This window comes from Acanthochromis polyacanthus, chromosome 1 (assembly GCF_021347895.1).
Source record: "Acanthochromis polyacanthus isolate Apoly-LR-REF ecotype Palm Island chromosome 1, KAUST_Apoly_ChrSc, whole genome shotgun sequence".
In the NCBI taxonomy this organism is placed as follows: Eukaryota; Metazoa; Chordata; class Actinopteri; family Pomacentridae; genus Acanthochromis; species Acanthochromis polyacanthus.
Genome location: NC_067113.1, coordinates 12,207,138 through 12,224,274, shown reverse-complemented (window position 1 = coordinate 12,224,274; position 17,137 = coordinate 12,207,138). Strand labels below are relative to the sequence as shown.

The 17,137-nt window shown below is 41.1% G+C and overlaps 1 protein-coding gene across 1 annotated transcript; it reads left to right on the top strand.

Moving 5' to 3' along the window:
- The first annotated feature begins 1,970 nt into the window (after window positions 1-1,970).
- vrk1 (VRK serine/threonine kinase 1) lies at window positions 1,971-14,783 on the top strand. The gene is made up of 13 exons (XM_022215250.2): window positions 1,971-2,083; window positions 2,684-2,837; window positions 2,919-2,974; window positions 4,781-4,850; window positions 5,374-5,461; window positions 6,363-6,471; window positions 7,138-7,230; window positions 7,893-8,025; window positions 9,237-9,357; window positions 9,504-9,562; window positions 10,604-10,773; window positions 14,043-14,136; window positions 14,444-14,783. Exons 2-13 carry the CDS (start codon window positions 2,684-2,686, stop codon window positions 14,620-14,622), a joined length of 1,326 nt encoding a protein of 441 aa, XP_022070942.1. The 5' UTR covers window positions 1,971-2,083; the 3' UTR covers window positions 14,623-14,783.
- Window positions 14,784-17,137: the final 2,354 nt, after the last annotated feature.

Genomic DNA, 17,137 nt, shown 5'->3' with positions numbered 1-17,137 from the left:
TAATAGAAAAAAAATCATTAGGTTCATTGTTAGTTAAATCGGCAACCTGAATGAATTCTGTTTTTGGATGAATTCTACACCAAACTGTGTTCAAAATCTCGTGTCTGAAGTGCTACTTCCTCATATTATGAGCGCAAACGGCTGAAACTTACTCAGTTAACTCCAACTTCCTCTGATATTGGTCTTTCAAAGTGCTATCAAGTGTGTCGATATACTTTTTCAGCTGAGTGGCAGCCATAGCCAACAAATATTAGGCTAAAAGATAAACTCCAGTCACGGACTCAACAAAGCTCACCACTCAAAATGGCGCTGAGCTACTTACCGACCCGGAAGTGTGACGTCAGTGAAAAGGGTCTATAGCATAGACATAATAAAGTGTAGACGCCGCTCGGGGTGCTGCGCAGCGAGAAATATGGCTGCCATCTTGGTCCGGTCACCCGCTCCACTCAGCGCTGTTTGACAGCGCATTTAATCCATCTTAACTCTGAATATTAAACTGATTTTCACGTGTTTTTTATTTTTATTTTTTTGCTGCAAACGTCATACATGTAGCTATGATACAGGACAAATGGTTCGGCGTATTTTAATATTCATAGCGGGAATAATAGATAATAATAACTCGAAAAGCACTCGGAGAGCGCAGACCTCCACCAGGCCATCTGTTTGTTTGTCTGTCTGTGTGTCTGTTTGTCTGTTAACAGCATAACTCAAAAAGTCATGGATGGATTTTCACCAAATTTTTACAGAATGTCCGGAAGAGGAAAAGTAACAATCGATTAGATTTTGGAGGTGATCCGGATCACCATCTGGATGGCGGCCATCTCTCAATTGTACAGAGTCCTTCAAAAAAAATCCTGGATCCAGACGGTGATCCGGATCACCTCCAAAATCTAATTGATTGTTACTTTTGCTCTTCCGGACATTCCGTAAAAATTTGGTGAAAATCCCTCCATGACTTTTTGAGTTATGCTGTTAACAGACAAACAGACAAACAGACAGAGAGACAGACAGATGGCCTGGTGGAGGTCTGCGCTCTCCGAGTGCTTTTCTAGTTTTAATAATTTGAAGAGACAATATATGATTACGCTATATATACATATATAAACAAAATACTGACTAATGAACACATTAGTCAGTTTTCTGATATATTGATTATATTGATACTCCATACATGATTTATATATGTAGTATGATTTTCTCTGATATATAACTTTTATCTATTATAGCCTATATATATGTGAATGATGTTGATACTCCATCTATGATTTATATATATTCATTTTCTCTGATATATAACTTCTATCTATTGTTTTATGTAGAAATATGTGTTCATTAGTCAGTATTCATTAGTCAAAATACCTGTCTACAGTCGAGCTTAATATCAGAATATTCTATTACCTATTATTATTATTATCTATTTTTCCTGCTATGGATATTAAAATACGCCGAACCATTTGTCCTGTATCATAGCTACATGTATGACGTTTGCAGCAAAAAAAATAAAAAATAAAATAAAAAACACGTGAAAATCAGTTTAATATTCAGAGTTAAGATGGATTAAATGTGCTGTCAAACAGCGCTGAGTGGAGGGGGTGACCGGACCAAGATGGCGGCCCCACTGCTCGTCAGCCCCAATAGGCAGTAGCGGTCGATCCGGCGTCTTCTCTTTATATATGTCTATGGTCTATAGAAATACTGCACATGAACAGTGATAATGCAGATCGTGAGTCTACTATATACATTGATATATTATGTATATATATTATATATATAAATGTATATAATGTATTGTATATAATGTATGTTAATATTATAATATATATTATTAAGGAGTCTGATGATGTTGCTCATGGAAATAATTCCGTTGATTAGTCCCATAGACTGTATAATTACAGTCTGTAATTCGTCCATGAGGAGACACAGACTCCAACGTCCTGCGTGACGCTATGACGCTATGACGCTGCGTAATGGACCAATAGAATAGTAGAGTGTAGTGACGCTGCTTCCTGGTTGGTATCTTTGCGGGAAGTTCGTTCCTCCGGTGGTTTAACAACCTTCGGTCTACCGTAAACATCAACTGACGGTGGGTATTTCACTTTCACTTTATTCAGTATTTAACGTTACGATCAGCGGCCACCGCAGTCTGAGGTATTCGGGACAGTCTGCTTTTAAACGACGTCATGTGACAGCAGATACTGATGCTATCTGGTAGCATGGTAGCTAGCCGGTGTTGATAAACCTACCGGACCCGGTTCACCGGAGGAACACACTGAAATAATCTGTTCAATTTTACCGTCGACAGGCAGTTACCTTTCCCCTGAACAGACCGGTACTTCTGGTTTCCTTCCTGTAGTTTCCTGAACACTAGGACGAGATCCGGCTAACTTGGCTAACTTCTTAAAGTAGAACATTTAGCGGGACTTTATTCAGCACTGGAGATAAAAACCTTTCCTTTAATTCCGGTAAACATCCGTTAGCCAGCACGGTGTGAGAAGCTGATGTGGTCTCTTCATTTCGCCTCCTCAAAAGTCTCCATTCAGCGTGCATTAGGTTATATAACGGTATCGCTAACAGCCTCCTGTGGTTCCAGATGAATCCTAAAAGTCTGTATTTACATTAGATTATAAAGTATTAAAGCTAACGGTTGTATAGCATTAGAGCTAACAGCCTCCTATGGTTCTAGATGAATCCTAAAGCTGGTGGGAAGCGCAGAGCTCCAGCTAAGAGGAAGCTGGCGGAGGAGTTTCCACCTGGAGAAGTCCTCACAGCTACAGGGAAGAAGTCCTGGAAGCTGGGGGCTCCGATCGGACAGGGGGGCTTTGGAATCATATATTTAGGTAAAAGCACATGGATGGGCTGGCTGAAGGTTTTATTCATTCTTCAGGGTTTGGATTCTGAAACTGCTTCTTGTTTTCCAGCTGAGGAGAATTCTGCTGAAGCTGTGGGAGCTGATGCTCGTTATGTCATCAAAGTGGTGAGACCAAGCGACCGCCCCGCATAACCTCATAGTTTACATGTTATTATTGTGTATCATTATTTACATATTAGTTATTATTTACAGTATTTTTAGTTTCATACACTAACATGAGCACAATCTAATAAAGAACCTCTAAACTACCAGCAATGTAATCAATCAATCAATCAATCAATCTATCTATCTATCTATCTATCTATCTATCTATCTATCTATCTATCTATCTATCTATCTATCTATCTATCTATCTATCTGACTGTCTGTCCATCTATCTATCTACACACAATACAAGGCCTTTTGGTTCTTTCATACATTTCCGATCTTCTGGGAATAGGACCAGATCTTCTAATGTTCTTCTGGGAATAGGACCAGCTGTTCTGGGTGAAAATAGCCATACATTCAGTCCTGCTAACATCAGGTTAAATGTCTCTGGGCTGTTTTCATTTATTTCTTTTCTATAGTTTTCTAGAAGTTCCTGTTTAGGGTTTTAAATTGTCCTTCTTAATTGTTGTTGAAATTATTTTGTGTGAAGCTCCAGTTCCAACGGTAGCAGAACAGCTCCAGAACATAGTACTGCCACCGTGCTTAACAGTAGGTTAGGTGTTCTTGGGGTTAAATAATAACATATCATTTTTGTTTTATCGTACCACATACCTTTCCTCCTCTTCTTTGTCCATGTGATCAGCAGCAAACTTCAGTCCAGCCTTAAGGTCCTCCTCCAGAGAAGGTCTTCCTCTCATCCATCCATCCATTCTCTATACACCGCTTTATCCTCACTTGGGTCGCAGGAGCCTATCCCAGCTGACTCGGGCGAAGGCAGGGGACACCCTGGACAGGTCACCAGTCTGTCACAGGGCTACATATACAGACAAACAATCACACTCACACCTACGGGCAATTTAGAGTAACAAATTAACCTCAGCATGTTTTTGGACTGTGGGAGGAAGCCGGAGTCCCCGGAGAAAACCCACGCATGTACAGGAAGAACATGCAAACTCCATGCAGAAATATCCCAGGCTTACCCCGGGATTTGAACCGAGGATCTTCTTGCTGCAAGGTGAAGGTGCTAACCAGTACACCACTGTGCGGCCGGTCTTCCTCTCAGCTCAGGACAATGAAAAACTCACCTGACTATAGATGCTTGTGTTCCAGCAGCTTCTTATTCCCTAGAATCTTCTCTTTGGTCATTGTGGATTGAGTCTTGACCATCCTGACCTAATCAGAGGATGATAGCGTGTAGCAGTCAGACAGCTGGACCATGCAGGTTATGCTGGAAAACAGTTGTTGAAAACTGTTTGTGGCTGCTTTGAAATGACTCCAGGTGACTTTCTAGTCTTGTTCAAGTCAATGAGTTGCTTTTTCAGGTCTGTGCTGACCTCACCAGATTGTGGTGGTTGTGTCCAAGCATGACAAGTGCATCAGATGAGCCTAAATGAAGTTTCCTCAGAGGAGTCAGCGGCTGTAGTCAAGTAATCACTCACAGGAAGTAGAGAGGCCACCAGGAAGATGTGCTTATTTTAAACACAGCTGAACTGATCATTCACGATTCTGGATGTTTATTTCTGACCCTTCAGATACTAAACCTGTAATAAATGTATGAAAGAACCAAAAACATGATTCTTTATGTGGCAAAGACAGACGTATCAACCATTACATGAGATAAAATTAAGTAGGGCTCATTAGAAGCTCCAGAGCCGTCATAAGCCTGGTCTGTAACCTTTAGTACTGTACATCCATGTGTTTGTAGTGCTGTTTCTGGGCTCTACAGTCCAATCTAGACTTAATGTTCCTGATGTTTGTCCACAGGAGCCCAGTGACAACGGGCCGCTGTTCTCTGAGCTCCACTTCTACATGAGAGCTGCCAAGCCTGAATCCAGTAAGACACCTTATCATCCCTACAAACACAGCTAACACCTATCCAACGTTCGCCCTGTGATCAGAACACAAATAGTGCTGCACCACAAGGGCAAACAAATAAAAGAAAGGCAACTTCCTTAATTAAAAAGACAGCATTGCCGCAGAGGCTCAGAGGGGCGCCGTAAAGGAGAGGAAGCTTTGGTGGCCCCCAGGCCACAGCTTTGCATTTTATATAATAACAATCCAAATGTCACTCTCCCCTGACAATTAACTGTTATATTACTAAGGAACCAGAGCTCATGTTTTATTCATGCTGGATTCTCACGTTGTTGGTAAATATTTGTCCCAGCAGCAGATTAGCTTGCAGCCATGCTGGCCGGCTCCCCCACGGGATCACACTCTTATTACTGTTAGCATCGGAGCATCACCCACTTACACCAGCTTTAGCAGGAAGTTTCACCGACCACAGTCTGACTTTACGCCAACAGCTGCACTCTTTAACCACAAAAAGGACTTTTCTGATGTTTCTGCTTGTCTTGCAGTTGAGAGATGGATGAAGTCTCATCAGCTGAAACATCTGGGAGTTCCCAGGTACTGGGGCTCAGGTCTGCATGAGAGAGGAGGGAAGAAGTGAGTCCAGGCCGCACACAACTCCGTCCTAGTTCCAGCTGTAATTTTATGACATTAGCATGTTTTAGTAAAGAAAAACAGTATTTAAGCAAAGTGGTTTTTGGTGTAATCCTACCTTGGATTAGCCTTAGGATAATAACGGTTCCTCAGAGATTTTCAAAATATAAAACTAATATCTGCTGTCTTCATACCAAGAAATACAAGTTTACAGCATAACATTATTGTTCAGTTTGACAGCTAAAATACTAAAGTTTCACTCCTAGTCAGTAACTAGATAAATGAACACAAGTCTCTGAAGATCTCTGCTGTTTTTTTTTTAACCTTCCCTGGTTTCAATCTGTGCTTAGGTTTTACTTTTGTTGGTTATTAGTTAAAGGCTTCTAGGAAACAAAGGATAAATCCTCATTTGCACACAAAGAACGTTTTCTCACTAATATGATACAAAATGGTGGTGTGTAGTTTATTTTAGTTTTACTGCTCAGTCAGATTCTTCTGATCAGGTTGGATCAAGATAATTCTCAGGTTTCTTTTTTTATTGAACATATGAGCCAATACATGTACTTAAAGGAGAGGTAAATAGAATTTCTAATCAGATTTAAATTGGTTTCATGTTCATAAAATTAATATTATAGAACCTTTTACGAAGGATCTGCTAACATTTGGAAAAGCAGTCATCTTTTATATATTCTTTTATATCTTTTTCAAGTGTTTCTGAAAATGGCTTGTTGATGTGTTTTCTGCCTGGACTGAAAAATACCTGCCTTTGAGAAGGGAAACGTGGAATTCTGCTGTTCTGCTCTGTCATCTGTCTCCTCGTTTTACTGCAGATAATGGCAGAATCCCAGCAGCAGTTTGTAGAGTTTGTGTGAAGTGTTAAAGGATCCCTCCCTGTCTCCACCAGGTACAGGTTCATGGTTATCGACCGGCTTGGCACAGACCTGCAGAAGAAGTTTGAGGCATGCGGACGGAGATTTCCCAGAAAACTGGTTCTACAGCTTGGTCTTCGACTGGTTGGTTATTTCATGACTAAATGGTTTCACTTTGTCACAGTTTTTCATTAAACCCTAACCCTATTACAGACCCATCAGACCTGTATTACTGTAATATTACCTTTATAACCATAAAGATTCAATGTGAATATAACTACATTACTTTAAATTGAACCACTTTAGCCTCTTTGTCAAGGTACACACTTATTATTTATAGTCTAACTCAGCAAATAAGATGCATTTAGACACATAAATATACATAAAACAGGATAAAAGCTGCTACACCCTGCTGAGGTTCAGCTTCTAAGTGCCTGTTTAGGAGGAGACCTCATATCAGCGTCCACAGTCCCTGTTATCAGGTCTACTGGTCCATGAAGCTGCAGGGAGTGGGTTTTAATTAGTGGTTCAAGTCTAATATGTGTAGGTGAAACTATTCAACATTTATGCCACCATGTATTGTCTTCCAGATAAAGTGACTGTTTGGAGTGTTTTATAGATTTATATTTACAGTATGTGGACTGATTGAATGTGTCCTGCATAAGTTAATAATAATAAGTTAGCTGTTTCTGGTTTGACCTGTTCCGGCCCATATGGTGCTACCAGGGAGAACTGGGCCTCCTCACTGGTAATAAGTCATGGTTGTGTTCTGCCTGTAGCCTTAGACCAACGTAGTTCCTCCTTGTTTAGCTAGATACTCTGGAGTACATCCACGACCACGAGTACGTGCACGCCGACATTAAGCCGTCCAACCTCATGTTGAGCCACAGCGATCCCAACCAGGTCAGTAGCAGTTATTAAACTAAAACCATGACACTGTGTTCAGGGGGATTAATGGGAAACTTTCACACCCTAAAATGTTCGACCTCAGAGCTGCTCTTTAAAGGCTCCCAGATGATTGTTTTTGGTTGTAGCTTCATTAGATTCAATTAGGGCTTTGTGCGTGTGCGTGTGCGTGTGCGTGTGCGTGTGTGTGTGTCTGTGTGTGTCTGTGTGTGTGTGTGTGTGTGTGTGTGTATGTACTCCAAATGGGGCAGATTAGATGGCGGCAGCAGCAGCGTCTTTCGTAGCAAACAAGGAGGGGGCTGGGGGAAAATATTTAATTTGCAGATTAATAATGTATCATTGGTGGTGTTATTAAAGAGCTATTTTTAAAAGACAATTTAAAATCGGCCCCCCAGGATTCTCATCCTAGGTAAGGGTTTTATTTACTTACTGGGATGTAGTTTGGTTTTATTACTGTATATTTCTGTATTAACACCAGTAGGGATATAAATGTAAATAGTTCTATCTTGGTTCCGTTAAAGTTCTGTTCTGCTGCTGACCTCACTCTGTTTGGTTCATGAATAGTTCATGAACTCAGGTCAACATGTTCAATGAGAAACATGTCGTGTCATTTTCTAAATATGTCGTTGAGTTTGAATCCTTGTGTCTGTACCCTGTAGGTTTACCTGGTAGATTATGGGCTGGCATACAGGTACGCTCCAGACGGTACGGTCAAGGAGTACAAGGAAGACCCCAAGAGATGTCATGATGGCACCATAGAGTTCACCAGCATCGATGCCCACAAAGGAGCATGTAGGTAGCAGCCTTCTGCTAGCAGTCAGAACCCAGAACCACAGTTCCAGAGGTCTGTTATTAGGATGAATGGGCTGGATCACCATGGTCACCTATGCTAGCTCTGGAGGAGGTTCTGTTACAGAATAACTCACTGAAATATGCTTTTACCTTCTGATAATGGACCTGATGTTTGGTTTTATCTCTGGTAATATATAATAAATAACATTAATTTCACTTTGATTCAACCAAAAGCCAAAGTGGTTTCTACATTTGCTTCATTATGGGACGTTATCTGACAGAAATGTCCTTAAATATCATCTTTAAATAAAGGAACTGATGTGCAGCTGTCACATCAGAAATAAGCGGCTGCATTCAGTGTTAAACACATAAATCCACTTGTAGATTAGCAGTTTTCTACCAGCGTTCTTCTCTTCCACCAGCGGTAGCTGCACTTTATACCAAAATAAAGGTTTATGTTCCTTTAACTCTCCATGTCAGACCAACCTGTTCCTCACTGATGTAGCTGGAACGCTGTCATTTCATCTGGTCCACAAGAAGTGCAAGGTGTTCAATGATTCCCTGGAACAGACGGAAAGAAAGGGCTGACATAGAGAGGGTTACCAGCGACCTCTGATTACTGCTGTCACCGAATGAGGTTTTGGTTTTGTTGAACTCAGAGAGAGCCTGGTCATGCCAGGCTTCCCCCTCAGGTCTGTAATAATATTCAGTGTAAATACAAGGTTGTGTGACTCTGGTCATACTAAGCACACGGGTCAGTAAGATAAATGAATCTGGAGCTGTGTGTTTATTCATTATTCCCGAGATGAGGAGATCTGCATCGTTTGTGTGTCTGTTTATTGGCTAGAATCAGGATAAAGGTTGTTTCCTAGATAAACCAGACATGAGTTCACCTGAAGCTGCTGTCATTTGGTCTCACTGAGCAAACATGTAGCATTGGTGGATTTTATACTGAGCTAGATGTTGCTCTGTGCTTCCAGTCTTTTGTTATCTCTGCAGTGGAATAGATGCTGATCTCAGCTCACATTTAGAGAAAAATCAACAGTTATTTATTTTGTCAAAATATGTAACTCATACATTAATGTAATAGTAGCGACTCAGAGCCATGTTATATCAGGTAGTGTGTAACAGTGTATTTTAACATGACGTTCTGATGCCAGTGCTGGTCAGACTCTGTGTTTGCTGCTGCTAATGTGGTTGTTCATCTCCAGCTCCCAGCAGACGCAGTGATCTGGAGATCTTGTGCTACTGCATGGTTCAGTGGCTCTGTGGACGGCTGCCCTGGGAGGACAAACTTCAGGACCCCCTGTATGTGAGAGACTCCAAAATCAGGTTAGAGGAACACAGTCACTGCACACCATCCACATTTTCGTTCATAAATGTATTTTAGGTTGTATATCTTAAGGTGATTGATGAGAATCACAGCAGGAATTTATCAGCTTGTGGCTACAGTTTTGCTCCTTGTTTCCACCTTACAGGTGTCAAGAAAACATCTCCGAGTTTCTGACCCAGTGTTTTTCCTCTCAGGAGAAGCCAGGTAAGAACCAGAGGTGTTCACCGTGAAGTCAGTGTGAGTTTTTCATGCCGACCGAGTGAACACAGCATGACGTGGTGTATCCACTGGAGTTTGTGACTCTGCATGTGGATAAAAGTTTTTTGAACGTGTTATCGGATGCATTTCAAAACACTGAGAGGTATAGATATGTATAGATAGGTAGAGTAACACAGAAATGGTGTCCTACTATCAGTATGAGTTTTATTAGTCTTAGTCTCAAAACTTCAGCATGAGCTGTACTTTTAAAATGGTTCTTCGTCCATTCCTAGTGACAACTCTGTTCAGGTTATTCTAATTCTAGTCTTTCTCACAGAGATCAACTTGGTTCCATTATTAGTCTATAACAACCAGATAGTTTTAGTTGACTGTAAATGGCGACTGTGATGTTTGTTGTCTCACTGGGTTGAGCTCCTTCCTAAAGTCGGCTCTTTGACCTGAAGGCAGAGGCGACGTCACACCTCCTTCCTTCTGTTCCACTGAGCAACCAAACTGTTGTTTACAGCTTCGTCTGTCTCTGAGTGTCGAGTCTGAAGAAACTCACCAAACAGAACAAAGACCGACGATCTGACCGCAATAGAACATCATGGTGACAAGAAGATGTTGGAACAGAGATGATGGTTAACATGATAATGTTTCAGTCCATTAAGGGTTATTTGTGATGTCTTCCATCATCAAACATAAAATGATGCGTATAAAGAAAATGAATGCAAAAGGAAAAGAGACAAGACTTGAACACCTGTAGAACAGATGGAGATACAGCCAGGTCTATAAATATTTGGACAGACACCTTTTTTATCATCTGGGCTCTGAACACCAACATGGATTTAAATGACACAATCCAGATGTGCTTTAAGTTCAGACTTTCAGCTTTAATGTGAGGGTATTTACATCCACATCAGGTGGACAGTAGAGGAACTAAAACACTGACTGTACCTAGCGTGTCCGACCTTCCTCCTTCATCTCTGTGCAGCAGAAACACAGGACCAGTGTCGGGCTGTTTACTGGTTTATCTTTACTTTACAGATGAGATCCAGAGGTTCATGGAAGAGGTTAACTCTCTGGGATACTGTGACAAACCACCGTACGAAAAGCTACGCTCCATCCTGCAGGACGGACTGACTTCCTTTCAGGCTAAAGATGACGGCAAACTGGACTTCACTCCTGTCAGTGGAGCGCTGAAAGCTCCAGCCCAGGTCAGCTCCCTGAACCAGACAACAATCTGGATAGTTTACTGTTTCAGTCAAAGCAGGGACACGGTAGTGGAACTAAACCCCATCCCAGACGTTTAGGTAGAAGCTACATGCTACCTGACGGGTCAACCACTGCTCTTCCTCCAGTCCAGTTTAGGAGCTGTGGTCAGGAGAAGACCTGGTCCGCTGTGGTGTCCATAGGAGTTAGACTGGTGGAGACAGAGGTCACCACAGTTACAAACACTATTACATTTAAACATTCCTCCAGGAATAGTCTTTTTATCTTCTGCATATAGAAATAAACAGCAGATTAGAATACAGGTTCATTATTTTGACATCATTTGGTGATGTCAGATAATGTTTATCTGGATAAAAACATCCAGACTATTTCAGACCCCCACCCTGATGACTGGTTGGTGTTTCTTTAGCAGTAACCATATAATGGACCTGTGTTCTGGTAGGATCCGGTTAATACGTCCAGGTATAATGTCAGCACATGCACTGTTAGTTTTGATAATGTTTTAGTAGGTGTAGATAACAGCAGCATATGACTTCTACCTAGTGTCCATCATTTTTAATGTCCTAAATGGCTCTGTAGACTTTGCCACCATCAGTACACTTCAGTGTCCTTGGTCTTCAGTATGCACTGACTGGAAGTTACCTGATAATACGCTGAAACGGTGAGACTAAAGCCCTGTCCCTGAGATCTGGAGCACTATAACTCTAACGGAGGAGATGTAGGGGTTACAGTTTTTATCTAACATCTGCAGTGAGAACAAACATCTGGACAGCAGCTACGGTGTGTCCTTAAATACAGTAGATCTGCATTCTAACTTCTATTTTACTGAATCAGGGCTAGATTTGGTTCATGCTTCTCATCTTTTCACACTGGTTCTCCGCATATGGAAGATGCCAGCGGGGACATGGAGCTGCCAGCCGAAGGGTTACTGGGCCCCAGTGCTGGTTATTGTATGTAATTATCCCACCAATCTGTTCTCCTCAGTGGGGGCCGAATACCGATCATAAGGTAGCAGTTCTCAAAATGGAGGCAGGAATGGAAATGAGGGCAGAGGGGAGGGTGGTAGTTCAGACTGATGGATGATGGATGAATGGATGGATTGATGATGGATCGATGGGTGGATTGATGATGGATAAATGGGTGTATGGATGGATGGATGGATGATGGATGGATGGATTGATGATGGATAAATGGGTGTATGGATGGATGGATGGATGGATAATGGATGGATGATGGATGGATGGATTGATGATGGATAAATGGGTGGGTGGATGGATGGATTGATGATGGATAAATGGGTGTATGGATGGATGGATGGATAATGGATGGATGATGGATGGATGATTGATGATGATAAATGGGTGTATGGATGGATGGATTGATGATGGATAAATGGGTGGGTGGATGGATGGATGGATGCTGGATAAATGGGTGGGTGGATGGATGGATGGATTGATGATGATAAATGGGTGTATGGATGGATGATGGATGGATGGATTGATGATGGATAAATGGGTGGGTGGATGGATGGATGGATGGATGATGGATGGATGATTGATGATGATAAATGGGTGTATGGATGGATGATGGATGGATGGATTGATGGATGGATTGATGATAGATTGATGATAGATAAATGGGTGGATGGATGGATGTAGGATGATTGATGGATGACAGATAAATGGATGGATGGATAGATGGATAATGGAGGATGGATGGATGGATGGGTTCCTGTGTTTGAGGAGTGCATGACTCTTGAAATCCCCAGGAGACTTAACCAGGCCCGGACTGGCAATCGGGAGAGGCGGGACTTTTCCCGGTGGCCTGCCTCCTTATTGGCCTGCCTGGACAGGCCAGCCATGGACTGGCAGGCCAATGAAAAAAAGTTGATCGGCTTTTTGGCAGACAGGCCAGAGACAACAGCGCTAGAAGCCTTACAGAGTACACTCCCACCCTCCTGTCACTCACACAAAACACGTGCTCTGAGCTCTAAATCAGAACGATAGGGATTGGTCAAAGTGACATTTTTTTAGAAGAAACGTGCCATAATTGGTTAGTTGCTTTATGGCCCGCCCCTTCATAGCGAGAACGAACTGCAGAGCGGTGATATGAGAGTGAGGCCAGAGAGTGGAAGGAACAGAGATTATGGAGCACTCTTACTTCAAGTAAGTTTACAAACGGTCGTTTCTTCTCACAAATGCATCATCAGACTTCAACGGCCAAAATATAACAAAAAATGTCTGGCCCAAATAAGCTCCACAGGTGTCAGGTGGGTTGCAGGAAGCCTGAAAACGTTTGAGACCCCCTCTTCAGGTAGGATAGGCAGTTGACTTACAATTTTCAGTTATAAAATGAACATTGGTGTTTGCATATACTATTAGCTATGACCAGCTGACATCTAAATGATTTGCTGACAAAATAATATATATTTTTTTAATTCCACGTTATATAAATAATAGGAAAAGGAAAACATTGGAAAAATTGGTGAGGGTAGTGAAGAGATTACAGAAGAGAAAAGTACTGGACTGTATGGAGCTGTCGTTATGGTTGTGTTTAATAGACTTACTGTCTGTTTAGTAGTGTTGCAATTGCTATAACATAACTGTAAAAGGCATATTTTTGGAAGGAAAAAAACAAAATTTTGGTGCATTATCCCACGTGACACAACCCTTGCAGTGGCGGAAGTGGCCTGACTGATTGGAAATCTCCCGGCCTGAATTTCTTTCCCAGTCCGGCCCTGGACTTAACCCTAACCCTTTGATTCCTGTAGAGGACAGGAACAATAAAGTGACAGTAAAGAAAATCTCTATGAAAGCTTCATCATTGTTCCTCCTGCTGAAATGTTGGAGTATTTATTAGGAGGTCTGTGGTCAAATCAGGAGAACATCTAACCAGAGGTTCTGATGGGTTCATGTCTACAAGGTGGAAGGGTGATAACCAAAGACCTCATCGCCAAGTCGAGACGTCGTTCCAGTGTTTGTCTCTTTATTCCTTTTACCTTTGATGTCCTCGTCACTTCTTGGTTTTGTTGAAAACTAAAACTTCTTTAAGTCCATTAAAACATCTAAAAGACTTCTAAACTTGGTGGTTGGGCCCTTCCTGGACCCCATTTGGTCTTATTTTGTTGTGGTTGGTTCTACTGATCTGTCAGAAGAAGACATGAGCAGCAGCATGTCTGTGTTGATCCATCTTCAGCTGACAGCAACCAGTGAGGCCTTTTCCCTTCATTGTCCTCATCATCTCCTCCCTACAGAAGACAACCAAGAGACGGAAAGCAGCAAACGATGCAGATGAGAGTGAAACTGATGGAAGCCCCATCAAGAAAATGAAAGTCCCAAAGAAACAAGGTGGGTTCCCTCTTCTTCTGAGATCATTTAGCACTGCTGGAACTGTGGAGGTACTGTTTTCCTTATTCCACAATTAGAATTATAGGAATGTCATGTTAGATGTCTTTTTTTTACCAGCCAGTAGTCCCAGTCTGATTTATCAGGACTCCCTTCCTGCTGTATGTACAGCTGCTTCAAATATATTTGGATGGACGAGTTGGAGGCAAAGAAGAGAGCGTGTGATGACCAAATGTCACTAAGGTCTTACCTTTCAGTGGGTAAAGCTCTGCAGCCTCACTAACAATACAGATTTTTATTTTTCCTGCAGAAGTTAATGGAGTGAAGAAAAGTCCCAAGAAAAGTCCCAAGAAAAGTGTCAAGAAGGCTCCTAGACCCAGGAAGGCCCCCCAAGCTGCCAAACAGAGCGAGTCCAAAGGCAGCCTGGTGGAGATGGGAACCCAGACATCACCTGGATTAGTCCGGAAATCCAGAAGCAGAACCAGATAAACAAGCAGATGAACATCCAGCTCCAAACACTCCTCCACCCTCCTGGTTCCTTTAAGGTGTTTATGTTCTACCTGATCTTCTCTGCTGATCGATGCTCATACTTGATGGTCTTTTATGTGATTAAAACCACGTTTGTTGTAATAAAGAGGAAATTAAATTTACCCTCATTTGTTTTGTTATATTAAAGATTTCAGTGTTGAAGGGTGAGACTGATGGAAAGAAAGCTCCAGCTTAACAAGTTTTATAAGTTGTTTTTTTTTTAAATTCAGTAGTGATTGCAGATGGATTTAGAACTGGAGACTAACTGGAGACCAGGGGCTTCAACCTCTCTCTTTGTGGAAAATAAAAGCAACTTCTGCCAAAGGCTACATGAAGTAATTCCACAGATGATGCACAAATACTCAGAGGGAACAACTTCCAGGACAGAAATGTCGTCCAGAGCAGGTCAGGCTGGTTAGAATGTGGTTTTCTGTGTTTTAGTGGAGTTCCTATGAGCAGCTGGGACTCAAACATGACCTGGACTAGATGTCTGGTCAGAGCTGAAGCTGTCTTTATTCCTCCAGTCTACTGTCCACCATCTGGCCGTGGTAATCCGGTTTTATGTCCCTCTTCATCAGGGTTCTGCTGACGGGCTTAGGTATTGAATTTAAAAAAAAGTAACAAAAACAGAAGGTGTTGATTTTGTTTGATTTCTTAATCTTTAAACATTTTCTATGTTTTACAACGGCAAAAGGAAAAAAGGAAACAACTATTTAGTTTGCTGGATTTTATTTTGAAAGGGAAAAAATCAAAGATCAAGCCATAGGGATTTGTCCCATTATTCTACTCAGAACATCTGTTTAGTTAAATATGCACAAAGTGAATGTAGCTTAGGTGATATGAACTTTTTTTATTTGAGGACATATAGGATGTTTGTAATAATGAGTTAAATAGCTCTCAGCAGATTTTGTGACCTTATGCATCTGAATGATGTCTAGCCACAAACAAAAAATCTCCAGTCTTCAGCAAATACTATTAGTAAGAACAGGACGAACGTATGGGTTGTGTGAAATGAATAATGGATAGATAGTTAAATAAGAATGTTCTTAGCCTGCTTTTCACCGTTTTTTCTTCCCAAAATATAGATAAAAAATAGAAACATTTAAATTGAGTTAGTTTTGTAGCAGTTTTGTTGTGGTTGGTGTTGTTTTGAGTTCTTGTTAAATCTACTGAAGAGATAAAAATTATTTAAAGGTATTAATAATACATGTACTTGATTTTCATGATTTTTTCCCCTTTACACTAAAATAAATCTTTGCAATTATAGTGATGTGGTATTGAAACATCTGCACAAAAAAATCTGACTTGGGGCACTTTCTAAAATGCCTTGAGTTTTGGCCAAGTAAGGTTTTACATTTGAGCAACAATAAAATAGTGGGATCATAATGGGCATTATTTTCACCAGATGACCTCATATTTGCTCTGAATTAATAGAATCTCATATATATTGTGTTTTAGTGAGTTTTAAAACACATTTAAATATGTTTATTGACACTATAAATTGGATCTTAGAAGTTCAGGCTCAGGATTTTTTCTCACTTTAAGCCCTGGGCCAGGTGCATTCTTTGCAAGAAGGATTTCAAACTCAGCACCATGGGAATTAAAGCGGTCGAATCGCACATGCAGGGCGCTAAGCATAAAATAGCGACAGAGAGCCAAAAACAAACGCCGGGCATCTCTCATTTTTGTGTGGGTCCAGCGCCCCAGCTAACAACAACCGCCGCTGCTACCGCCGGTGCTAGCAGCACTGACCTGACGGTTATCTTTGGTGGGACAGCAACACTCAAATCCGAGGTGTTATGGATCTTGAACACTGAGTGTGTGTTCAGTGTTTTGTCGTTGACATATAGTACTGTTATTGCACTTGTAATTTTATGTGTTTGACCAAATGCAATGTGCTTTTACTCACGCCAAGTCTCGTTGGCAAAGCAGTGTTTTGTATTGATCAGTATTGTATCAGTTTGTTTAATAAACTGACAATAAGTAAACTTGAATGATTGTCATTGAGGTTCTAGTGCAGCGGGATCCCTAACCATTGCTTGTATTTATAGGATTTTTTTTTAAAAATGCAGTCTTAAATTTCATTCAAGACGGCATTAAAAAGGTCTTAAAAAGTCTTAAATTTGACTTGCTGAAACCTGCAGATACCCTGTTCAATGATCATTTTGTCCAGTTCTGAAATAATCAAGAACAGAGAACTTAGCTTGTAGTTCAGCTAATATGGTGACAGTCACAGTAACTGACAGTGTGAACAGAGAAGGTTTTCTTTTCCTTTGGTAAACTCTGGTCAGCTCAGTGTTTGTTTTTTTAGTGCTGCTAAATGCTTTTTACTATCTCTGTATTTTTTTTATTTTTAAATTATTGTCACTACCAACTAGTTGGACAGAACTGATGATCCGTTTGTCCTCCTGCTGGAAGTTCTTCATCTTAGGATGTAAAATATCTTCAAAAGGTGCTATAGGAATAGAACTCATTT